This window comes from Sinocyclocheilus rhinocerous, unplaced genomic scaffold (genome assembly GCF_001515625.1).
Source record: "Sinocyclocheilus rhinocerous isolate Xijiao unplaced genomic scaffold, SAMN03320098_v1.1 scaffold254, whole genome shotgun sequence".
NCBI classification, from domain to species: Eukaryota; Metazoa; Chordata; class Actinopteri; order Cypriniformes; family Cyprinidae; genus Sinocyclocheilus; species Sinocyclocheilus rhinocerous.
Window position 1 is genome coordinate 613,061 of NW_015628690.1, and position 27,056 is coordinate 640,116.

General features: G+C 38.9%; 1 protein-coding gene across 1 annotated transcript in view; it reads right to left on the reverse strand.

Annotated features, from left to right (window-relative positions):
• LOC107738201 (cadherin-2-like) overlaps positions 1-27,056 on the reverse strand; it is a gene marked incomplete at its 3' end in the record, with an annotated part of 153,257 nt that overhangs the window by 69,722 nt on the left and 56,479 nt on the right. The window contains exon 2 of the mRNA XM_016549937.1: positions 14,087-15,809. Within this exon, the coding sequence (XP_016405423.1) occupies positions 14,087-15,550 (1,464 nt within the window). The remainder of the gene's footprint in view (positions 1-14,086; positions 15,810-27,056) is intronic.

A 27,056-nucleotide genomic window follows, 5' to 3' on the forward strand; every position in this document is an offset into this window, starting at 1 on the left:
GGATTCGGGGGCTGGAGCCCACACTGGAGCGAGCTCTGGAGCTGGAACCGACACTGGAGCGAGCTCTGGGGCTAGGATGAGGGCGGAGAACAGTCTTTTTCTCCTCATCCTCCTCCTTTGGTTAGAGGTAAATGGCGCGGCCGGCAGGCTTGAGAGCTGAGCGGCCGGCGGGCTTGACAACAGAGCGGCCAGCGGACGTGAACATGGAGCAGCCGGCAGGTTTGACTGAGGAACGGCCGGCGGGCTAGACTTCGGAGCGGCCGGTGGGCTGGTTCTGGCTCGGGGCCGGACGTTCTCCAGACACCGGAGGGATCCCTTCCCTCCAGCTTAGTCCCGTGGTGTCTGGGAGGTCCACAGGGTGATGGTAATTGGCCCCGTGCCAGAACAAAGAGTTGATGGTGGCGTCATCTAATGCCGTCGCCGCGGCGAGCCCGCAGAACTCCCAGGCATACTCGACGAAGGAGAGATCCTTACAGGCTAGAGCAATGAAATGAGCGGCTATTTCCATGGCCGCGGGGAGAAACAAATGGGAAAAACAAAAGACTTTTCAAAAACTAAAAACAAACTCGGGGAGAAAGGGCGCCGCTTAGTGTTCAGGTCCGGTTTTCTGTCACGGTGTGCCTACTGTGAGGAGCGAGGAACAAGGAGCGAGGAACGAGGAGAACGCAGGAGAATCATGATCAACAGTCTTTATTTTACACCACAGGAATCACACGTAGGACACGGGATCGACGTTCAAAACCAGACAGAGAACTCAACACAGGAAACACTTTAAATACACAGGACTAGAGGAGGGACACAATGAGGAACACCTGAAATCAATAAACATAATCAAACATGAGGGAAAACTGGGTCATGGAGCACGTGGGGGAGGAGAACACAACACAAGACAGGAACAGAGTCTGACAGGATAGTTCACCCAAAATGAAAATTCTGTCACCATTTACTAACCCTCAAGTTGTTCCAAACCTTTCTTCTGTTGAAAATAAAAGAAGATATTTTGAAGAATGTTGGTAATCAAGCATTTGCAGGTAGCCATTTACTTCCACAGTACGGAGAAAAGTCAATGGCTACCGGCCACTGCTTGGTTGCCAACATTCTTCAAAATATCTTCTTTTGTGTTGATTTGGAACAACAAGGGTGAGTAAATGATGACAGAATTTTAATTTTTGGGTGAACTATATCTTTAAATACTGAAATAAAAGTTTAAGTGCAAGTACTAAAATTACTAAACTGAGATAATAAATTAAAGCTAAATTGAAATATTAAAAATATAAAAAATGTATATTTCAAAATGACTTCAAAAATCAAAAAGAAAACTGAAAATATAAAAATCAAAGATAACTTAAAATATTAATAAGGAGTTGAATAATACTAAAATAACACTGTTGCACTATTTTTAGTCTGTGAGACTGTGTATAAACCCCTGCATTCTTTTCCGTCTAGCTCTTTTGTACTGTAGATGCAAGAGCATGTCCTGTGTGAACTGGCTGTTAATTAAAAAGCCATGGGTAAATACCAGACGGAATACAGCTTGGGCCAAGAAAAAATCCTTGTTTTTGTGAAAATTCTCAGCATTCAGCGAAAGACTTGCCATCAAAAGAAAGGCATGCAACAGACTGAAAGTGTGCAGTGATATCTACAAGGCAAATCACTAAAATCACTCTTCATGTGTCTGAAGAAATGTATACGAAAGATGAAATGGCAGGTAATTCGGTCAGTTTATATTAACTGTTCACAGATGCATGGGGGAAAGAGGCTTGTGAAGCATGTAATTTGTAAAAAATAAAAGTGAAAACCAAACTGCTGCCCGATGTGACAATCACTATGGAGCACCAAGTGTGACCTGACTAATTTCATGCACCGTATGAAATGGGTGACACAAAAATGCAGTATTTCATAACAAAATGCAGTTATACTTTCATGTGTTTCATATACAGATCGACAAAAGCTAGCTGCATTTTGTCACCAGAACCTTTCCATTTTGACTGCAAAAGGTGTTATCAACAAACTGAAAAGTTAAGTCACTCTTGTGTGTGCAAATAGAAGGAACTTGTGTGAATTGTGTGCATGAAATGAGTGTCTGCTTAGAATTGTGTGTCTGAAATTATTTGCGAATTTCACATTTAATGAAAAGCTGACTTTCGTCTTTCTGTGCATGAAATGCAGTAAAGTGCACTTTGTCATGTAATATTGCATTTTCATGTCACGTAATTAATTTGGTTCACGAAATTAGTCAGGTTACACTTGGTTCTCCATAAATAAGCCTTGCAGGACACATTGGGTGTTTAATACACAGTTACACTACAATTTAAAAGTTTGGGGTCTGTAAGATTTTTAAAATGTTTTTGAAAGATGTCTCTTATGCTCACCAAGCCTGCATTTATTTGATCAAATATACAGTAAAGACAGCAATATTGTAAAATATTGTTACAATTTAAAAGAACTGTTTTCTATTTTAATATAATTTGAAATGTCATTTATTCCTGTGATGTCAAAGCTGAATTCTTAGCAGCCATTACTCCAGTCTTCAGTGTCACATGATCCTTTATAAATCAGTCTAATATGTTGGTTTGGTGATCAAGAAATGTTGAAAACAGTCATACTGCTTAATATTTTTGAGGAATTTTGAGTTTTAATTTCAGAATTATTTGATGAATAGATGATAACATTATAGATGTATTTACAGTCACTTTTGATGGTTTTAATGCATCCTTTCAAAATAGAAGTATTCATTTAAAAAAAAAAAAAAAATCTTACTGACCTTAAACTTTTGAACAGTGTACAGGATAGGGATTTTGAACAAATGAGATTTCACAGTGTGCATTGCTAACCAGCGCAACGACACAGAAATAGAAATATGAGAGATTATCAAAATATCCTGTTGCATACTGCAATCGTGACTGGTAGAGGAAAAATTCCACAAAGATTTACATGCAAGAGATGGCTTTTATCACTTGTCACGTTATTGCATCACGTTATGCAGGCTGTTTCTCTGTTGTGTGAGAGAGAATAACAGTCAAAGTTAGGAATCAAACAATATCAGAATGCCATGTGATAGCACCACTTGTTAGAGAAATTAAAATAAGTTCACGTTTACATGTGATGAAAGTGTGGGTAAAGGAAGAAAAAAGCGCTTGCGTGTGTGGCATTATCTTGATTTGAAAGATACACAGGGAGAGGCAGGGAATAGAATAAAGAGAGAGGAGAGAAGAGAATGGCTTAGACATGTTCTCTTTGAATTTCACTTATATTAGACTCTGCAGATCCTCCCCCTTCCCCCTCGCCTCTACTTCTCTCTTTCAGCTCCCACTCTCAGAACAGAAACACGTTTGAATTTCTTCTCCACAGGGGTTTATAATAAAATGGTATTTAACCACGCTCTCTCTCTCTCTCGCTCGCTCTCTTAGCCTTCACTCTCTCCTTGTTTTCTGTGCTTTTTCTCAATTTTTAAAAAAAGAAATAAATTATTTTGTAAGAATCCCTCTCACCGGATTCCAAGGTCATGAGTTTGCATATACAGTAGAGGCAAAGAGTGAAGTTACACTGAAAATCTGCAATCGTGACTGGTAGAGGAAAAATTCCACAAAGATTTACATGCAAGAGATGGCTTTTATCACTTGTCACGTTATTGCATCACGTTATGCAGGCTGTTTCTCTGTTGTGTGAGAGAGAATAACAGTCAAAGTTAGGAATCAAACAATATCAGAATGCCATGTGATAGCACCACTTGTTAGAGAAATTAAAATAAGTTCACGTTTACATGTGATGAAAGTGTGGGTAAAGGAAGAAAAAAGCGCTTGCGTGTGTGGCATTATCTTGATTTGAAAGATACACAGGGAGAGGCAGGGAATAGAATAAAGAGAGAGGAGAGAAGAGAATGGCTTAGACATGTTCTCTTTGAATTTCACTTATATTAGACTCTGCAGATCCTCCCCCTTCCCCCTCGCCTCTACTTCTCTCTTTCAGCTCCCACTCTCAGAACAGAAACACGTTTGAATTTCTTCTCCACAGGGGTTTATAATAAAATGGTATTTAACCACGCTCTCTCTCTTTTAGGCCTGCCTCTCTCCTGCATCCTACTCTCTCGTTTGCTGTGCTTTTACTCCTTCTTTAAAAAATAATTTATTTTGCAAGAATCCCTCTCACCGGATTCCAAGGTCATGAGTTTGCATATACAGTAGAGGCAAAGAGTGAAGTTACACTGAAAATCTGGGGTTCAAAATCTAATTTAAAGGAGCAGTTCACCCAAGTTATTCCTTTCTCACCTTCATGTCGTTCCAAATCTGAATAACTTTCTCTCTTCTGCGGAACACAAAAGATGTTCTGATATATCTGATATATATATTTAAACTGTTTTGTCTATACTAAAACCATTGGACCCAATTGACTTTCATTATATGACAAAAAAAAAATTATCTTCTTTTGTGTTCTAAAGAGGAAGGTCAGTCACACAGGTTACTTTCCATTGTAACTTGTTAGACAGTGGTCACTGGCCATTGCACTTGTGTCTTGCATCTTTTGCAGCATCTCACGTTTGACACTTTATTCTAAAATGCAATGTTAAAGAGTTCAACTCGTAACAAAAAAAAGTCTTGAAAAGTGTTTTTTTTCCCCACTTTTTGCACCTCATGTTTTTCAATGCCAAAACACATTCTTTGTGAATGACCCATGACCCAGCATTTGAAAAATATTATGGTGTAAAATGAATTCATGTAAAATTAATATTTAAGATTCTTCACTATTTATAGGACACTAATCAAATACATTTGTGACACTTTGTGACACCATGGTAGGACACAAACTTGTGGTGTTCATGCAGTTTGCTGTCATTAAAACAAAAAGCAGACAAACCGAATACTTATCACTCAAATTATTATGCTAATAATATAATTTATAACAAAGAATGTTATAAGTATTCTCACTAATGGTCTCAGACTTCTGGACCCCACTGTTTGTGTTTTCTACATTGACCCTCTCCTCCCCTCTTGCGTGCATTTCCAGCTCATTTGCTCCGCGGCATTAACCTTCCGACATTTTCTCATTCCTAGCCCATCTCTCTGTCCATCCGTCATCTCCGCCGCCCACCCTGTCGCTCATCTCAACATCTCCGCATCATTCCCGCAACTACCTTTATCATTTACTTGTGCGCCCCTCCTTTTCTTCTCTCCCTCTCTCTCCTTGTCAGTCTCTTTCTCTCTAATTGCTCTCTCTCTCCTGCTGAGCTCCAGCCCGGAGGCTAAATGATTTTCACTGCAAGAGACAGAGTGAAAGAAAACACAAAGCCGTTCCGAAAGAGACATTCCGCAATTATTACTGATGATCTCTCTCGCAGCATGTGTGTGCTGTAACTGTTGCCCCTGCGTGCTCTCTTTCTGTCGCTCACCCTCTGTGTCTGATTCTCACTTTATTCTCATTTTTACTCATCCCCCCTCCCTTGCTTTGTAGTGATATTTAATTCTATTTGGATGTACAATGTTTTAGAGAACAGCTTGTTGGCTATGCTTTTAGGAACGAAAGTAGACAAGCCGTGTGTGTGTGTGTGTGTGTGTTTGTGTGTGTGGCCAGATCGTGCATGCTACACCATATCGGCCCCCCAAGAGACACACCCCATTAAAATGCCAGTGACAGCCACCATCTACCCCTGCCAACACCTAACATATTCAAAATGCTCCCCGAGTGCTCGAGAAATGAGAAATATAATAACCCAGCTTGCCAGCGCTGCAAAAGCGTACACAGCACGAAATTTGCACATGCTCCAAGGTTACTCAATTTCACCAGCTTGGAGCTCCATGGTGGCATCCTAACCTCGTCTTTTTCATCCCGAAAATACGCTCCGTGCCTACAAACGTGCTCCTGTTGAATTCGGTTATAGGTTTTATCAACAGATTGTCTCAGATCTTGGTGTGTTTTGTGAGAAGCGGCACAGGTGGTCTCGCTGATCATCGGTGAGGATCCCTCGTGACAGCCGGGCACCCTGGAGCTTGCGGAAAGAGTGCAGGGGTTCAGGCAGCTGTGTGTCGTTCCTCCAAGGAACAGCTTGATAGGTGGGCGCATCACATTACAGGTTGCCTGTAGTATCCTCCAGCACCCAAGCATACGGTAGGAGCACAAGGGCATCAACACGCTAGTACCCTCACACAACATACTTACTATAGGGGTCAAAATAGAACTTTAATAAAATATAAAATTAAATAAATTGTATTATTTACAAATTACAATTGTAGCTCAGACAGTTAACTATGGCTATGACTTTATTAATACAGTTGTCTGATTGAATTTATAGCCTCAAGCATTCAGAAATCACGCAAAAGAAAATTAAGCAGTTTTATTACGATAAAACCACGGTTAATTTTTGTAAGGGTTGTGATGTCCACATGTTTTTTGTTGAAGAAATTATAGAGGCTGTGTCATCTATAGCAAAAAGGTGGCCAAAAATTAAAGATTAAGTGGATATTTGAATTAAATGTTTGGTCAATAGCCTATTAAACAAGGATTTGATCGTCCTGTAAGTGTAGCAGCAGCAATTACATGGCCTTTGGCTCCCTTTGCAGGCATTTGTAATAACATGTAATGTACATAAATTGTTTATTTTGTATTAGCCTACATTATGTATTTTAACAGTGTTATTCGATGAAACCATTTAATTATTAATTAACCAATCATTACTGCCATTACTTGTTTTTATATAATCCACTTTAAGTCATTTTAAAGGCTATTGTTGTCTTATGTCTGTTTTTATAACGACAAAATTTTTTATCGTAATACTTCCTTGTAAATTATTATTTGAAGTAACAAAACCATGGTTAATTTGTGGTTACCATGGCTACAAGAACGATGATTTTTGGTTTTAATCATGTTAAAACCATAGCTAATTTTCATAAGGGAACATGGAAACTCAGAGAGAATATTAGATGCATTGGTGGTGGTGAAATTATTTCCGACATTAAAACCCGTTATTAACGTCAACAGCCAAAAAAGTTTCATAGGATTATGAATGTGCCTGAAAGTGATGCATGGGCTTCGTTTTGACTTTTTTTTCTTTTTCTTTTCTTGGTGCCGGATTGCTGATGTCTTTTCACGGGCATAGTTGTCCATTAATTATGATCATTTGCATTCAGCCGCGAACATGAGGTGCGAGCGGTCGCGGGCGTGGATGTGGATGCGGGAATGGCACGTCACGTTTATTTTTTGAGCAACTGGGATGGTGCCCCCCTGGGAGTTGGTGCCCTACGCAAACTGCATACTCTGTGCATAGGGAGCGGCGGTACTGCATACTTAACATTAATTCTTGACATGACAAACAGGGTGCTTCAGTTCAGGGATGGATTGGGATTTGAAAGCCAACACTGGACCATCACAACCCGTCATGGATCATTTTTCACTATAGTATCCCATTTTCACTTCAAGGAAAAAGTAAAATGGTAATTGAGATAAAGTTTGAAAAGGCATAAAAGACAAATGTGAGATATAAAGTCACAATTCAAAAAGTCATATTAAGAGATCACAACTGAGCAAAATAACACAGTTTCAGATTTAAAGTCACATTATGTGATATAAAGTCATACTGTGAAATATAAATTCACAATCTTGGGAAATAAAGTTGCAACTGAGAGATATAAAGTCGCATTGTGAGATATAAAGTCACATTGTGAGTCATATTATGAGATATAAATTCAGATATAATGGCACATTTTCAGATATGGTCACATTTATGCGATATAAAGTCATTTTGTTAGATATGAACTCAATTTTATTAAAGACACAATTGGGATATATAAAGTCACATTGTGAGATACTGTATAAAGTTACATTGTGAAAAGTCGTATTATGAGATATAATCTCAACTTTGAGAAATATTAGGCAACGTCATGTTATGCGATAAAAAGTCATATTGTGAGATATAAAGTGTCATTTTGCAATATACTGTATCTATTTTTATAATATCTAATTTTATATAGTTTACCAAGATACAAATTCACATTTTGAGATATAACATTGTGTGATATAACTCACAATTTAATAATAAATTCACAATTGTGGGATAAATCAGAATTACCTTTCATGTTATAGAATGCAGCTTCCCGAATCACATGCATATACTGTAAAACAAACGTGTCTGATGTATTACCAAACTACCTTTCTAGATATTCAATGTGGACTTTTAAACCCCATTTATAAAATGATTTCCAGAGTATATGTTGCCTTTTACATTGCAAAAGCAGCACTAATAAGATACACAATGAATGAATCATCACTGACAATGCTGAGTGAGACTTTGAGATTAAAAAGTTTCATGTTCAAACATAAGTTTTTCATAAACTAGTAATGGGTGTGTCTGATTTGCTTTCATTATGTGCTTTTACTGACTTTATTAGGCTGACCTGTACTGTACAGTGCTATTAATATAACACCATCCCCCCACGTCTGGCCTCTAGCAGGTGAGGAGACTCACGGGCAGACAAATAGCAGCAGAAGAGCGATGGGGCAGCCAGCGGCACGAAAGGAAGTATAGCACCCTGCGGTCAGTCAATGAACGACGCCTGGTGGCATCACCACAGTCTGCTACAAGATCACTTTCAAAAACCTTAACACTCACAGTCCCTCGATGGTGAAACAAACTCCTAACTTTATCCAAGATCCATGGCAATCCTCAAAACACATCGGAAAACAAACTGCACGAAATGCATGAAAGAGTAGTAGTGGACAACCCCAGTCTAAACTAAGGTCTCACTCAGTGAGACCCGAATCTGAAATATCAGATTACTATGGGTGGAAAAGGTTTCAAAAGCCACCCGACTGGAGATAACCGAGCTCCCCATGAAATTACAGAAATCAAGTGTTTGTGAGTGTTTTTAAATGGATTTCATAAAGTATTTGCAACACATTTAATGGTGTTTTGATTCACTTGCCATAAAAGGATTTGAAAACATGAACTGAAGAAAGTGAGAGATCAAAGCTCAGAATGCTGTTTAGAGATTCTCCTGGACAGAACCGTTTCAGAAGTCTGTGAGGAGATTTCTGAAAACCTAACTGAATTTGTTGCTATTTAACAAATCATTATTTAGGACTAATGGCTGTGCTACCTCTCATTTTAGTTCATTCAGCAGGAGGAACTACATAACATCACAGCTGCTTGTGTATTTAACTTTCAGCGACTGTTTCCAGTCTTCCTCACTTAATATTTCCAGTCATATCAGTACTCAAATGGGAAAATCTGATTTAAAAGTGCTTTTAAAAATTGGTACTGCCCCCTAGATATACAAATACCAACCTGTCTATCCCATTCAGAATTGAATTGAACATTTATTTTAAATTCAAAGTCAATTTGTGAATTTGTCCTGAGCGGAAAAAGATAGAACATCATATAATTAGACAGAAAGATAACAGAATGACATATAGATAGACTGAATGACAGACAGATGGAATGACATAAAGAAGACAGACAGACAGAACAACTGAGACAGAACGCTATACAGAATGTATCAACAGACTGATCAACAGATTCAGATACAGTAGATACATAGACAGATAAAGAGAGAGATACTGTACTGTAGATAGATAGACAGACAAAAACAGAATGAAAGAACAACAGACAGACAGAGACAGAGACAGAGAACGAAATAATGAAGGCCAGACAGACAAAACAAAAGAACAATGGACAGAACAAAAGAATGACAGACAGAATGGAAGAAATACAGATGGAATGAAAGAATGACAGAGAACAAAAGAACAACAGACAGAATGAAAGAATGACAGACAAAACGAAAGAATGACAGACAGAAGGACAGAGACAGACAGAATGAAAGAATGAAGGACAGACGAAAAAAATGAAAGACAGTCAAAATGAACGAAAAGAATAACAGAACGAAAGAATAACAGACAGAAGAAAAGAACAACAGACCAAACAACAGAGACAGAGAGAAAGAAAGAATGAAGGACAGAGACAAAATGATAAAAATATGGACAAAACGAAAGAATGACAGTCAAAATGAAAGAAATACAGATAGAATGACAGAAAGACAGACAATGAAAGAATGACAGACAAAACAAAAGAAATACAGAGAGAATGAAAGAATAAAAGGCAGATGGACAAAACGAAAGATCGATGGAAAAAATGAAAGAACGACAGACAGAAAAAAAGACTGATGGAGAGAATGAAAGAAGTACAGACAGAATGAAAGAACGACAGACAGAACGAAAGAAATACAAACAGAACGAAAGAATAACAGACTGAAGAAAAGAACAACAGACCAAACAACAGAGACAGACAGAAAGAAAGAATGAAGGACAGACAGATAAAATGATAAAAATATGGACAAAACAAAAGAATGACAGACAGAATGAAAGAAATGCAGACAGAATGACAGAACGAGACAGAATGAATGAGTGACAGACAAAAAGAAAGAAATACAGACAGAAAGAAAGAATGAAAGGCAGATGGACAAAATGAAAGATCGATGAAAAAGACAGAACAAAAGAACAACAGACAGAACAAAAGAATGACACACAGTGCAAAAGAACGACAAGCAGAATGAAAGAACGACAGACAGAACAAAAGAACTACAGACAGAACAAAAGAATGACAAACAGAATGAAAAGCGGCGGACAGAAAGAAAAAGTGAAGGACAGACAGGCAAAACAAAAGAAATATGGACAAAACAAAAGAACAACGGACAGAATGAAAGAAATACAGACAGAACGACAGACAAAACAAAAGAATGAAGGACAGACAGACAAAACGAAAGAACAATGGAAAAAATGAAAGAACAACAGACAGAACAAAAGAACAACGGACAGAATTAAAGAATGACAGACAGGTGGACAGAACGAAAGATAGACAGAACAACATTTAGTTAATGGCAAATCAGAATTTGGGCTTGCAAAACTATCAGTGTTGAGAATAATTCCTAGTAGAGTAGTACAGAATTGCCAGTACTCTCTACCAGTGTGTACTAACCTACCTTGAGCACAGACTCCCCTGCAACACAAAATAGTGAAAATGCCTGCCAAACATGTTTCTGACAAAACAACAGTGGAATTATGAATCGGATTTGTAAACCACAACATTTCCAATCAAAGCCAATCAAACAAAACCCAGGGGAGGGTAAAGGGCTGAAACACTTAAAGAGATAATCAAGAGACCCCAAGCACCAAAACATCACTTCCACAAACACAAAACCACAGAGGAACGTTGGTGTTTCCAAGCACTTCAAGTACCAAATCTCAATCATGCCACTTTTATTTTGTACATCCAAATTACGCCTGTTAGGAACAGCCTAGGGAGGCCTACGGTTTTATGAGACCACAATTGTGCTAAGTTGGTACGCTAGAGTGCAAATTTGTTTTCCCTATGCCTCACATTCTAGCATTGCTTTCGGATGCAAAAGATGTGCTAATTTATGTCCATACATTAAGATCAAGAAGAAACTACATTCGTTACGGAATACAGAGGATCATATATTGCTATCATAAAGTCCCTGCATATGCTCTCCAGCAATGAGTCCTCTGACATAAACATATGGATGCTTGTTATGCCAACCCCCCAATTTGATTATCATTTAACATAACTATAATTGCATATAATTGATGTTACCTACCATAAAATATGTTAAAATGCATAATGGCCCAGTACGGTATTTATAGACGCTGTAATGAGTATGTGAGTATGTGAGTACGCTCCAAATGCTGAATCTGTTATTAGCTTCACGCTGTAGATTGAGAGCGCTGTGGCACTTGGCACGTCTGCCGCGGGGCTACATAGTTCACTTCAGCCCTTTATTAAATCATAATCATCTCGGTTATAAGGCACAGCAAAACACGTCCCCAATTGATCCAACAGACAGCAGTGGGCATAGGCTCCGCATAGGGTCGAAGCAGCAAGATTAAACATCCGTAAGAGCATTAGGACACATAAGAGCATTAGGTGTGTACGTACACACACAACACATGCTCAGGCTCCGAATGGGTTCAGCCGTGGTGTTAGATACCGTGAAGGAAGCAGGGAACTATCAGTAACAGCATTGCCACCTGTTAAGCAGACCATATTGGCTCTAATGACATACAGGACTGTCCATCTATAGCAATGGTCAACAGCACCTAAGGCATTTTTAGTCTTGCAATTGCCCATTCCTTCACTCTGCCACTTTCTCTCACTCCCTCTTATTCATTCTGCTGTCCACGGGGCTCTAATGAAGATCAATGCTTGTCTTCTTACCCACAACAGCCGTCCCATTTGAGCTCAGTGATCAAATGTGTCTAAAACTATTGGGTGGATGTGTCTGGATCTGGAGTTGGGTATTAACAGCACGGGGGGTTCCATTAAATGCTGCAGGAGCCAACTCACAGACAGAAGACGGTCCCAGAAGAGAACGCAAGAGGGTTTTTTCTATTCCACAGTGCCGTCTGACTGCCTCAGGCAGACACGCAGAATCATCATCATTCATTTACTCAATGTATTACCCCACCGCCTTCCCCAGCCGCTCAAACTGTAGCTTAGGGAGATGGCAAAAGAAAAAAGATAAGAAAAAGACAGAAAAAGAGAAGTGGGAACTGTGAAATAGCAAAACAATGCCAGATATACAGTGCCAGTCAAAGTTTTGAAAACGCCTGATTATAATATTGATATTGAATATGATATTAAATATTTTTTAAACTAAAGGCATGCAGTTAAATACTTGGGAGACAACTGAAAATTACACTACAAAAAATAATTTTCTTCTTTTTACAGTTTTACAGTAAAATGAATGAATAAATAAACACGTTAAATTTACTTGAGCTAAAAATCTAAATTGACACATTTTCTTGTTTTAAAGAAAACCCTAACAAACATGAAAAGATCATTTATGCTTAGAAGAAAAATAATTCAGTTAATTTACATTTTTTATTATGCTTAATTACCCTAATTTATTACCTAACACAAAAAGTAAATGCACTTTGGGAGACATTTAAATAGTTTTACTAGATAATATTACATTATTTAGCAGTATCTGTATTAATTCTCACTGTAGTATAAATTAATTTTAATTCATTCTTGAATTCTTTTAAAAAAACAAGTATTCAATTAAAATGTACATAAATAATATATAACATAAAAATATTTTTAAAATCAATTAAATTGATGGTTGAGAAGTTCACTTTGCACAGAACTTCTGTCAAATAAATAAATAAATAAATAAACAAATAAATGTGACAAAGCTGTTATCAATGTAAACGGTGGCAAAAACTAAAATATAAAATATAGTAGTTCTGTTTAACATTTTTGGTCACTATATAATTCCCATACATCCATTTGTCATTTCATAATCTTATACGTAGGCTAAAAAAGAATGTGTAGGTATGTCTAAAATTTGACTGGTACTGTAAGTCATGGGCACAGTTCAACACTTTGACCCTCCAAACAGGGTCAGCAATGGAGTATGACTCACAAAAGAGAGGTAATATTATTTTTCACCCTCCACCACCAGGCTCTTGATTTTCTGATGAGAAGAGCAATTGTTCATCACAGCACATACTGTAGCTTTAACAGAGGAGAATCAACGGCTGATTAAGAGGCTGATTGAAACATTATTCTGTGACCTGCAGAGCTCGGCTTCCTCAGGATTCAAGTAGACAAAGACAGCAAGGAAAAGAAGACTGGGATAATGTGACTAATGCCATTAAGATCAGTGATGTGATAAACATCCAGGCACAATGTTCTGTGGGAGATGTCTTTCAGTCTCAGTGTGAGCTTTTTCCCCCAAATTCACTGTGTTGAGGGTCATATTGGTTAGTGATCTTTGATTTTCCTCTGCCAAAGTGATTAAACTCAGCTCATTATTCAATTAGAAATAAGTGGTTATTTAGATAAATGCAAATGTCAATTAATGTCAATTGAAAGTTGATAGCAATGAGTTGTTCTGTTTTTCCCATACAGTGAAAGTCAATGGGGTCCGAAACAACACTGGAACCCACATATTTTTTCTTTGTGTTTCACGGAAATAAAGTCATATACTATCGTTCAAAGATCTGGTGTAAGGTTTTTGTTTTTTTACAGGAATTTTTTGATGTGAACTATCTTTTAAAGGGAATCATAAGGAGTTCTTACCCTTCCAATGAGCACTGGTTCTGGACCAGCATACTCCTCAATGACAAAGAACTGGTTCCAGATCCAGCTTCGTCGTTTTCTGGATCGAGAGATTTCCCCTTTTTGTTGATTCCGCCCCTCATCTTCATCTTCATCCATTTCCTGGAAAACAAGACCTCGTCCATCTTCGCCAGGGCGAGAGTCCACAGTCATCTCTCTGCTCTCCTCCACCTCCTTCCTTCCCCATTGCGGATCTGGTGGGAGTTTTAGGATGTGACTGCTGTCAATGGGTTCTGAAATTTTAATCAATGGATTCTGAGTGGCACCAAATGGCATACGAACACTCTGATCTGATTCTCTTTTAACGTCAAGACTCCTCTCAGTAAGTGAGCTGAAAGCGCCAGGCCGATGTCCCCAGTCAATCTGAGACGGAGTGTGTAATATGCCCATATCGCTCTGACCAGCGAAGGGGTTCGTCTCCGTGATGGGCATGATCTCACTTTGGGGAGTTGATGCTAAGCGAGTAGTGAAGTGTTTGTACTTCCATGAAGCAGTGCCAGGTGCACCTCTCACCTCCATTTTTCTGTCCCCCTCACCTAGATCCATAGTGAATCCACTAAACTGTTTAAAGAGAGTGTGAATGGTCTGATCCGGATTTAGGCTGGTATTTGTAAAAGTACTTGAATGTAGCTCATCAGTCAGGTTATCTGAGTTATAAAGTTCAGGAGTGCCTATCCTGTCTTGTTTTTTCATTTTAAATGCCTCCACTTGACTGTGATCCATGTTGATCAAATCCCTTTTCCTGCTGTGACTCATTTTACCTGGAATATTTAGACCTGGAACACTCTGAAGCTGGGAATTCACAATTCGTACGAGGTTTTCTTTAGATATCAGTTTTAATAAGCTTCCAGTCAGGTTCAATTTCCGAGGCGAATCTGGAGTGACTACTTTTGTACCCGCCGTAGTGTGAACGGCAGAATTTGAACTTGCTCTGGATCTTGAAGGGATTTTGAATCTGGTTCTGTTGAAGTGTATGCCAGAAGTTGTTCTGTGGTGCATCGGGATCCATTTGTCAACTCTTCCACCTTTCTTTGTGTTATTTCTGCCCCTTTTAAACTCTAAAATGTCTCTAGAGTCATCATTTGGGGCTTGTACCTTTAAATCAGCTTGGACAGAGTCTTCGTTTATTTGTACAGGTGGTTTGGCATTAAACCCAACAAAGTTTTCCTTGGTGAAGACAGGAGAAGCTCCATGGCTCTGGTGAGCTGTAATCTGCTCTTCAACTTCCTCAGGACCAATCAGTTCTTTGATTCTTGTCATTGTATTGCCATTCCTCTCCAAACTTGTATCCCATTGGTCAGTTGCTCCATTTCCTGTATGCTGGGCGTGAATTGAGCTCACTCCCCTTCTCCGAACAATCTTAGTGACACAGGCTCTGCCTACAAAACAGAGGGACACCAATAGGAGCAGCCTCCTGTCAATCATGTCGTACGTTTGTGATGTATTAATTTAAACAACAACTGATGAAAAGGCGTGTTTGCTTTCCAGTTGTCTTCATTCTTTCGTTCTTCTCTGTTCAGTCTTCCCCACTTATTCCTCCATTACACCGCCTTCATCCAGTTTACACAGAGAATGCGTTAAGTCACTTGTGTTCACTTTATGTATCTCCCTCTATCTCGCAGAGCTTCTGTGTTTTGGTGCTGGCAAAACGTTTTACTCAGTTTCCCACAGAGGGTTGGATGCCCTAGGAGAAAAGATAAAGATAATTAAGTTAAAACTTTAATCATTGCAGTATGTTAATTAAAAGTGGAACGACAAGGCAAGGTAGCAGAACACATAGCCAGGCTGATTCATTAACGTATGAGTAATCGCAAGACAGTAACATCAGCAGCATCATTAGAATTCAATATGAGCCAAGGGGGCTGATATTTCCTTGTTCTGTCAGATGTTGCAAGTATCATCAGAAGGCTTATAGGAAAATTGTGTTATGGCATTTCATTTGTGCTCCTTGAAGACAGAGGCCCTAGTGGGTAGTGCACACAGTGGCGCTCTGGATCCGGATCATGTGTTGTTTCCTGTCTTATATCTCACACTCCTGTCCAATAAAAGCCAAGGCCTATTTGAAAAGTTACAGTTAAAGGTGCAATAGGTGATTGTCTTCAGAAACATTTTTTGTTATGCTGGTTGAAAGACTCTTCACATCCCGATAGCAATCATTATGTTAAGTGGTTTTCTCACCGGTAAATGACTCATGATGTAGCCCAGCGGTTCCCAATTCCAGTCCTCGCGCCCCCCCGCTCTGCATATTTTGCATGTCTCGCTTAGTTAACACACCCAATTCAGATAACCAGCTCGTTAGAAGTGAGTTACGTGCATGAACTGTGTTCCGATCGATATGATCCCTACACAGTGTTCATTGCTCCCTACTCCCTGAGCAGGGGAAATCCGTTGAAGTTTACTTCACTTCGGAACATTCATTCACGGATTTTCGCTGCACAGCGTCTTCACACACACACGAAACTTACTAGAGAAGTGTGACATGATTTACCTCTGTAAATAAATACTATTTAAATTTATGTCTCGCACACTTTAATGCCCTTTGTATGGAACATATACACTCGCTTCGAACTGGATGGCAGAATATCCGGTGATGTCCACTTTGCAGAGCACTTACGGTCCAATAGAACAAACGCTGCACGTGATAAGAGATACATATGAAATGTGCAGGGGGGGGGGATGGACGACTGGAATTGGGAACCGTTGATGTAGCTTATTGTAGTAATGTTGTCTCTGGTATTCTGGTCTGTGAGCGTATATGCGTTCAGGGGGCGTGGTTTTGGACGGCGATTGCAGGGAGGGTGGGACGTTCGCTTTAAGTGCTATCAGGCTAAAGTTAGCATTTTCCAAGATCTCCTACTGCACCTTTAAGGTTTTATATGTTACAGTACATATTCTGTAAATAAATAAAAATGTTTTACAATGAGCAACTTTTTCATTACAGTACAAGTACCAGAAAAGTACCTTCAAATATTGTCTTTGACAATGGGGTGCCTTGGAATCAAAAAGGTTGAGATCCAGCTATTTATTTTATATCATTTTTGGGGTGACCTATGCATTTTATTGCAATCAACTGTAGTGTTTTTTTAAGGGTAGCACCTCATTCTGAGCCTCCCTTCTGTGTCAACACTTCAAAACCTAGTTCAAGTGTTCCAGTTCAAGTGTCTGTTTGTTTTTGAGAAAACAAGACAAATATCCGTTAAAATTGATTTTGGTAAAAATCTATTCAAGCATGTCCTAACTGAGGACTGAGGGAAAAAAAACACAAACCATTTGAGTATATTTTTTTGCTGAAATGAATGACAGACTTCTCAAGCATTCAAGCATGCCATCTACTTCTTTAATAGAAGCTCCTTCCAAGTTGGTGATGCATCATTTCACAGGTTGATTTTTGCAATTACTTGGAAATGAAGCTGTTTCTACCACAATACATTAGGAACTGTGCAATTTTACAGTTTAAGTGTGATGTTGAATGAGGCTGTCTGATTTCTGTAGACATGAACAATGAGGCACTGCAGTGTGAGTTGTGTTTATGAAGAGTAATGAACAGTAAGTTAAATGATGGTAATGGTAAAGCTGCATAACACTGCATGATGGGTTGTGTTTGTGCACAGAGATGCCCTGTGGGACATATAATTGCAAAACAAAGAATTGTGGACTACAGAACTACTTCGACACGAAAAGCAGTGTGTTATGAGTTGGAGCCATGGAAATTGCATAAAGCCAGCCAATCAGACCATAACTGGCTATTTTAACCATTTTTATGAGCAATACGCTTCAGACATTCAGCAAATAAAAAAATACTGTGGATTTAACTACAGAAGGATGCACTATAGGGCTTCTACACTACATTTAACTCTTAGTTAATGTCTTTTTAAACACCAGGTAAAGGCCAGTTGTAACCCTGGGTTAAGCAACATTTGTCATTTTGAAAGGGGTTAGCACTGATTTGCAAAGTTTAACCCCAAAGTGTTGCCCCAAATGTGATTCTAGGATGCCATGGTGAGTTGTTTAACAACAGGCAACCAATCATAAACAGCTTCAGTATTTGCCTTATTAAATGTGACCCTGGACCACAAAACCAGTCTTAAGTCGCTTGGGTATATTTTTAGCAATAGCCAAAAAAACATTGTATGGGTCAAAATTATCGATTTTTCTTTTATGCCAACAATCATTAGGATATTAAGTAAAGATCATGTTCCATGAAGATATTTTGTAAATTTCCTACCGTAAATATATAAAAACTAAATTTTTTTCAAATAGTTGTATCTCGGCCAAATATTGTCCAGTCCTAACAATCCATACATTGGAAAGCTTATTTATTCAGCTTCAGATGATGTATAAATCTCAATTTCAAAAAATTGACCCTTATGACTAGTTTTGTCGGCCAGGGTCACAAATATTCATGTGATTTGTACAGCTGAAGAAAATGTCCATGCATCCATATTTAAAGGGGTCATATGATGCGATTTCAATTTTTCCTTTCTCTTTGTATATTAGAGAAGATAGTTCTTTGGAATTTAAATGCATTTCTAACGTTAGTCAAAATGGAAAACAAAAATTTCACATTTTAGCTTTTCAGCTGTTAGATACAGTTATGACCCACATATAGAAAATTTCCATAAAAAATTGAACAGTTAGAGATTTATGTGTATCTACCTGTAAATTTGTACAGTTTAACAAGTCAGTGTTAAAACCAAACCTGCTTAATTGAGTCATCGTCTAAATTATAGCTCCAGATATCAAACAAATAAGGTTTTTATTTGATGTCTGGAGCTACCTCAGATGATGACCCATTAATATAGGATTGGTTTAATAGTAATTTAACAGTAGATGGGAAAGAAGTTGCAGTCTAACGCTACAAAGATCCAGGTTGCTAACACAAAGGTCGCTGGTTTATTTCCAGGAAGGAGTGTCCCACTGGAGAGGTTCTGTGACAGCACTCTTGCTCTACCACTTTTGTGCTCCTGAGTGAGACACTTAACCTCGTTCTGCCCCTGACTAAGGCTCTTAACACCAGCTTGTTTAAGTGCCTCTGCTCCAGGCAGACTGTCCCTCCAATTACAGTGTTACTTTAAATAAAGTGTCTGCAAAATGACAAGTAACCATGCTGGCTACACTTAAAAGCTGTGTATCTTAATAAAACCGCTTTCATGCTCCAGTCCCCAAAATATGCACACAGAGAATTACAAGTTATGTGGAAAATAATGTGTTTTTTTGTACCTTAAACGGCATAAACACATTTCATTACACCAAATACACAAAATAATGTTCTTTGTAGCAACATCATATGACCCCTTTAAGGGAAACAGTGATGACAAATGTGTTAAAGTCGACATGAAATTAAAATTCACACTATTTTCTGAATTCATGTTAATGATCTTACTGTGATTCATTCATGATTCATTCATACATAGGTTTTTTTTGTTTTGTTTTGTTTTTTAATCCAAATGTCATAACTCAATCTTCACAACTTTTACAGAATTTACAGAATATTTAGTATATTTTCAGCAGACACAAGACAAGAGCGATGACACAATGACATTCCCACAGACAGACAAGCAGTTATTAAAGCAGGTCACATCCTGTCAATCAATGCTAATCACCTCATGAATATGCAAATAAGAACTTTAACCCAGCATTAACAAACGCACAGTGTGAAATCTATGAATTACTAACCATGAATAAAGTATGAACTGTGTGAAACATGGATAAGATAACCGAGAATTACATTAACCAAGTGTAAGAAGCCCAACTGTGATAATTGCTGAGTAATACGTCGTGAGTGTTATGTCCGCTATAAATGCTGTGACATGCAAGTACAGTAGTGGCGCTCTGGGTCTTGTCAACACGCCTACTGAAGTATAACCGAATGTCGCGTATCCTCACAGGATCCCACAAACTTGCTTCCCTCTCCCTCCTGATTATTCACACAAGCCATCATTCCTTAACAAATATTCCTCCTGTCTCCTAAAAGCTTTTCTGTTCATGTTATATTTTCTCTTTCGTCAAATCCTCCCACTCACCACCTGTCTCTCTCTCTCTCTCCTTGCCTGTCCCTTTCCATTTCACAGCATTGTTTTAATATGTTATCCTTCTCCTTTTCTTCGGCTACCTCTACGTCAATCATGATTGTGCTTTAACCTCTCTCACCTTCTGCGCTTTGACTCGCTTCGATCAATCAGCCAATCTCCGCAGTGACATTGGGATTGATGGCTGTCTGGCACCTGCACTGATGCTAAACTAAATGAACCTGAAGCCGAGAGTCTTACCGGTGATTCTTATAGATTATACAAATGAAAAAAACAACATTACCGTGCCACAAGTCTGCCCAGCAGCAGATTTATACAATGAACAAACTAAACAGCTGTTTGCCAGTGCATAGCAGTTAAGGTTCATACAAAAATGGATTTGTTTTTGCTTAAACAACAGATGAATATGCGCCAAACAAATCATTCATGCAGATAGGGTTGATAGGAAACTGCTGATAGATTGTTGTGCTCTCAATTTAACAAGCTTGAAAACTACGAAGAGGCAAAATTGCAGAGGCAGTGAAATCTTCCTGCCAGCAGTGACAGTTTCTTTAGATTAGATTCATTAGATAGGAACTTTTTTTCCACACTGGCTGACTTATTATTGATGGCTAGACGGTCATAACTTGGGAGCAGATTTGGATTTGGACAGTAGAGACAAGTTTCTAGTTAATAGACTGCAGAATAAGGTGTAAGATTATTTTTAGTAGCATTGACTGAGTGTTATCCAAGTACTGAATACAATAAAAGTGTAGTGTGTCATGTTTTCATAACACAACAGCTGTTTCTTTTTATAAACCATGTTTTTTACAACTACAGTACAGATGTTTCACATTTAAAGTCATTCTATGAAATCAAACTGCCTTTAAATAAAAATAAAGATAAAGCATAAGGGGGGGGGAATCCAGTGTTGTATTTTTTTGGATATTTACAAAAAAAAACTTTTGTTTTCCACTGACATCACTCTTAAATTCTCTTAAATTACTAAATAGTACTATTAAATATTAACCAAAACTGCTTTAGCTAACATAGATACTGTATGGTTTGACTCCGTTCTGTTACACAACATTTGATTTTCACAATCCAATCAATTCCCAATGGACAATATTCAAGCCTCATTCAAATATTTTTGCCTCAATGAAAACTTTTTCACTCAGAAATGCATCATATTAGGAAGGTAAAATAGGTAGCAACTGGCAATTTATTTTGAAAATATAATATAATATAATAATAACAATCTACCACTTTTGTGCTCCTGAGTGAGACACTTAACCTCGTTCTGCCCCTGACTAAGGCTCTTAACACCAGCTTGTTTAAGTGCCTCTGCTCCAGGCAGACTGTCCCTCCAATTACAGTGTTACTTTAAATAAAGTGTCTGCAAAATGACAAGTAACCATGCTGGATACACTTAAAAGCTGTGTATCTTAATAAAACCGCTTTCATGCTCCAGTCCCCAAAATATGCACACAGAGAATTACAAGTGGCACAAATTGTCTTTGCATATTTCGCTCAGCCTATTTACTCACCCATCTACAGTATACAAATGTACGTGCAAATCTGGACGTTGTGGGGAAGGAGCTCCCATTTGTGATTCAAAATTCTGCCCTGAATTAACCTGCATAGTTCAAATACAACTACACATCTTACTTCAGCAAAAAAAGGTTATGCATTACAATACTTTGCAGGATATTTGGTTTTTTCATTAGGTGTTTTGATGCAGCTCTGCCTACGCTCCACTGATTGTGCCAAGTGACAAAAAAGAGGAATTTCTTAAGGCTACAAAAAGCTACAAAGAGCCCTTTTTAAGACAGAAATCAATAAACCTGTCGCCAACTTGAAGAATGAAGAAGAATTAAGCAGTAAAGTAAGCAAAGTCAGCAAAGTAATAGCTGTGCTAAACGCTAATCGCACTTTGCATTAAAAGTGGATGAAACCGTTTACCTGAACAAGAAGCCATGCTGGTTGTGAGGTCATGGAGATGACTCATGAATTTTAATAACGGTCCATTAAAGCCATGTTAGAAAAATCATATCTATGTGTTAAACGTACATGAACGTCACCACAAAGTCCTAAGTATTCTAGAAAACTTGGGATTTTTCTTCTCTTCCCTGAGTTTCTGAGTTGAGGGTGTGTCAATGAGAAAACATTTCAGACACAAATGAAGCAGCATCTGTATTAATCGTAAGTCTGTTAAAATGAATTAATTATTTTTTTCCATTTACAATACAACTAAGTTGCATGTACAAAATACCACAGTATTGTACAGTTTTCTTAGATAGTTTTGTACAATTACGATAGAATATATAATGATTCTGAATTTATGATCCACCTATCCGCTTCTTTTAATAAACCATTTATACACATATTCAATACCTGACACAGGAACACATTTATTTTATTGCTTTCGATTTAATGCATTAAGCGATTGTTATTAATCATAAAGAAAGTAATGTGAAAACAAATTATGCAATTAATCATGCCCCCTGACCTGTATGTAAATTTCATTAAAAAAAAATTCCATTAGAGCCATTCATGCTTGAAGTACCATCTTCATGTTTTTGATACAACAGACAAAATGAAACACCAAACCATATTTACAGAACGCGAACAGGTAGCCTATATATTGATACAATTAACCGATTAATTATTCAGCATATAATATAATATAATATAATATAATACACAGTCGCAGAAAATCAATAGTGAAGCAATAAATAAGCATTAAGTGTAGTTATGTGACAAAATTGCTGCTATCCTTGCAACAACTACACTTTCACTGAATTAAATCCTGCTGCAATCTATTTCAAATAGTGATGTGAACATGTAATGCCTATGCTTATGCCCTCATGCGAGGGGCGTAAAATGCAGGTGGCTGGATTGCTCTATTGTCATGGACACCAGGGTAACAGCTGAGAGCGTAGAGTAAACCAGCGTATCGACATTGTCACATCTGTGGTGGGAGTACCCTTGCTCGACATGAACGGCATATGCGAGTGAGAGACTGAGCATAATGCCCTTTCACTATGTGGTCTCTCTGACGCTGTTAGGAGAATCAATGCAGGGTAAAAGTGTACGGCTGAAGGTGTCGGGAGCAGTTGCTCCTTAAACTGGAGTGTGTGTCTGTGTATGTGTGTGTTGAACAGTAGAACGTGACATCAGACCTTTTTCAGACTTGCCTTTCGCTTCATGCGACATGCATCCATACGCCCCACAGACAATCAGAGTATCTCACTAAACTGATTAATTGGGGCCATAAATATTTTTAATTAATTTTTCTTCTCCCCAGGGCTTCGAAATCTCTTGGTTCGTTAGTATTGGAGGCAGATCTTTTCCATCGATCGCCGGAACCCATGGTGCAGTGAAGGCTGTCACCAACTTAACGAGACTGAAAATTTTAATTACGATTCTTCTCCGTACTCCTTACTCGCCATTTATTTCTCACTCTCACACATATAACACCTACCCACAAAACAATGTTCTCATTTAGAAAGCCAGATACACATTCATGCAGACAAATGCTACATGCTCCGTTCCAAAGCCGAGTGCATTTTGGGCGTGTAAGACATCATAAACGGGCTCTCAACGTCAAGACTGTTTCAAAAAGTAGGCAACTTAATTACACTGCTTCCTAAAAAACTTGCTTTAACCAAATTTTAAGCAGCATCACATGTATCTTTCACAATAAGACAATCCCAGTGCACTAAGTTCAGTACAAAAAAAAGAACCCAAAGACAGTGTATTAAAAAAGGACAGAAGTAGGGATGCTTTGATATTATTATGGCCAATATCAATAAGCAGAAAATGATTATCTTGTTTCAGACAATATCAAACATATTACACTATTTTGCCTAAATAAATAAATAAATGAAAAATGGATATTAATTTTGAGATTTACTAAAGATTACAGTGTTATTAGATTATTAGTGTTTTGAAAGATTAACTTTAAGTAAGCATTAGATGTTGGCCAAGATAATCTAAATGTAAATATCAGGGAAATGAGCATGCATAAATAAACATACAGTATGAAAATAATACATACAAATGTCTAAAAATATATGGCTTATCACTAAAAAAATCACTAAAAAAATATATATATATAAAATTTACACTTCTTGAAAACCCAAACTAAACTACATTTTACCCAGAAAATGATGTTCATTGCATGTTTATTATAGCATTGCAGAGTGCTGTTTGTATGATGCACAGCTGAGTTGCTGCCTACGTAAAGCATTCCAAATCAGTCCCTTCTGAAGTTGTATTTCAGTTAGTATGTAGGCAGTAAGGCAGCTCTCTAGGTTTTGGAACAGAGCTACTATAATGTTCTCGAAAAATTACAAACACTTCATAACATACTGCAGTTGATTTCAGATCAGAAGCGCACTTGTACTCAAGGAAACATTATCCCACACATGGCAGAGAAAATAAATAAAGCTAGCTTTGTTATGTTTTTTCGCCTCTCTTGCTGTAGCACTCCAGGGAACAACCTTCTGGACCAAAAGGGAAAAAAAAGGAAAGAAAAAGCCCAGCATTTGCCTCTTTATTGCCCCTGTAGAAAATAAACAAAGCTCCGCCTACAAATATAGGCAAACTAATGCTGTGCAGAGTGTATAGTGACTGCAGGTGCTCCCCGCTGCGAGACCTTCAGCAGCACAGAAGTACAAAAATGACTTTGAGAGAGTCAGTCTTCCCTCCCTCACAAAAGCTTGAGTGTGAAACAAGAGATCTGAGAGCCACAGCAACGGGGGAAATCTGCCAAAGCGCAGAGGGATAGTGCACGAGGCATTCTGTTTGCAAAAGGAAGATGTATCTACATCTAAATGGATCAAATCCATCGTCCTACAATTGTATTTTACCCAAGGTGAAATTACTAAACTGCTGATCAGTATGCCGTGACTACGCCAGCATGGGGTGTCGACGGGGGGCCGGTGTTTTTTAAAATGCCGGCTCTCTCGGGACACTCAAGAAACAAGCTGGAAGGGGTGAAAAACAACACCATCGTAGACTGAAAAGGACAGAGGGAGCATAATCTAGATGGTTTCCACGTTCTGATAAGTGGCAAGTAAGTCCACTTTAGGGTGGTTCCCGTCTAGAGGATTAATATAAAAGGATAATTTTAACACAAAAGACGAGAAGGGGCTTAAAACTGCGCTGGGCCTCAGCGTGCTGAGAGCGCTTCCACCGGGGCGAGCGGAGGAGAGGAAATGAAAACTCAGCAATCGGCAGATGAAACGGGACAAGCGCGAGAGAGATAAACAATCTCCGAGCCCTCTGTTACAAAACAGCCTATAAGAGACAATCAATCTGCCTCCCACACCACAAGCCAAATGGAGAAATCTTGCCATCGGTAATCTGATTATGGCTGACGGTTCTTGGGTGCTAAAAGTACAGTGGGAAAATGGCGAACATGGCCTCCCTCTGACCCCACAGTCATAAGCACCGCATTAATAACATAATCAGTATTCACACACATTACTGAGCTTTTAATAATTCATAAATGGCTACAAGAGATGCAACGGGGTTAGCAAACAGAGCAAGAGGTAAGATAAGAAACCTTTTGGTATTTGACGTGTTAGCCGTCTAAAATGAACCTTTTGCCAATGGCGAGACATATACTGTATACACTACTGATCAAAAGTTTGGAATAATTAAACGTGAAATAGTATTACAATTTAAAATAATGGTTTTCAATTTAAATATATTTAAAAATGTAATTTATTCATGTGATCCATGAATTTTCAGCAGCCATTATTCCAGTTTTCAGTATAAAACAATCCTTCAGAAATCTAATATGCTAATGAAATATTAATGGCCCAAAAAACTATTTTGCATTGTTTTTATCATAAAAGTGTCATTATGCAATGAGTCCCAGATCACTTCCATTAACTCTCACTTAAAAAATGCACTAAAGGCCTAAAACCAACTAAATTAATTTTATTCTTAGCATTAAATTACAAATGAAAATATTGTCTTCCAACAAGTGCAATACTGTCACACCCCTGTGGACTGTCGATTGTGGTTTCTCCCTCTGTGTCCTTTATTTGGTTGTTCCTGTCCTCATTATCCGTTAATCACCTTATTGTGCTCACCTGTCTGCCCCTCGTTATGTGCCCTATATTAGTTCCTGCCTCTTGTAGTCTAGTTTGTCGGTTATTGTAAATGCCAATGTCAATGTCCATGTTCCTGTCTATGTTGATGTCTACCCTGTCTGGATTTCCTGTTGTTTCCTGGTGACAATGCCCACCACGAGGGAGCAAGCCATGGACGGTGTGAGCGCAGAGAGGAGCTCTGCCCCCTGCATCATGGCTGAGGGTGAGCTGACTATGGCGGGACATAAGGGCCAGAATATGGAGGGCATTCAGTACCAAAACGAGGAGGAGAGACCTCTGAATCCTCAGTTTAGCCCAGGAGGGACTCCCGATCCCCTGTCGAGCCTAGGAATGGCTCCCGATCCCCTCACCCTGGCCCCCCGGATCCTCGGCATCCCCCTGGCTCGTTGGCTCTCTGTCTCCGCCTCTGGCTCCTCCTCCACCTGCTCCCCCGCTGTTGGTCGGCCCCCTGGAGTCGGCAGCTATCCCTCCTCCATGGCTCCTCCCACCGTCGGCTCCACCGTGGGCCGCTGTTATGGCTGTGGGCCGCCTGGGTCCTGCTGAGCTCCTCCTGCTCCGGATCCCTCCTGTCTCCTCCCTGGCTCCTCTCTCCTTCGTCGCCTCCCTGGTCTCGGTCTGCCGGCCTCCTCCCGGATATCGGTCCTCCGCCGGAGCCTCCACCTGTCATACCTGCCTGCCAGCCCTTTGCCTTCCCCTGTCTCCATCCCACATCCACTCCTTTGTCCTCCTCCTAAGTCCCCCTCCGTTCCTCCCTATGTCCCCACGGCGCAAGGTCGCGCCTTCCGGGAGGGGGGT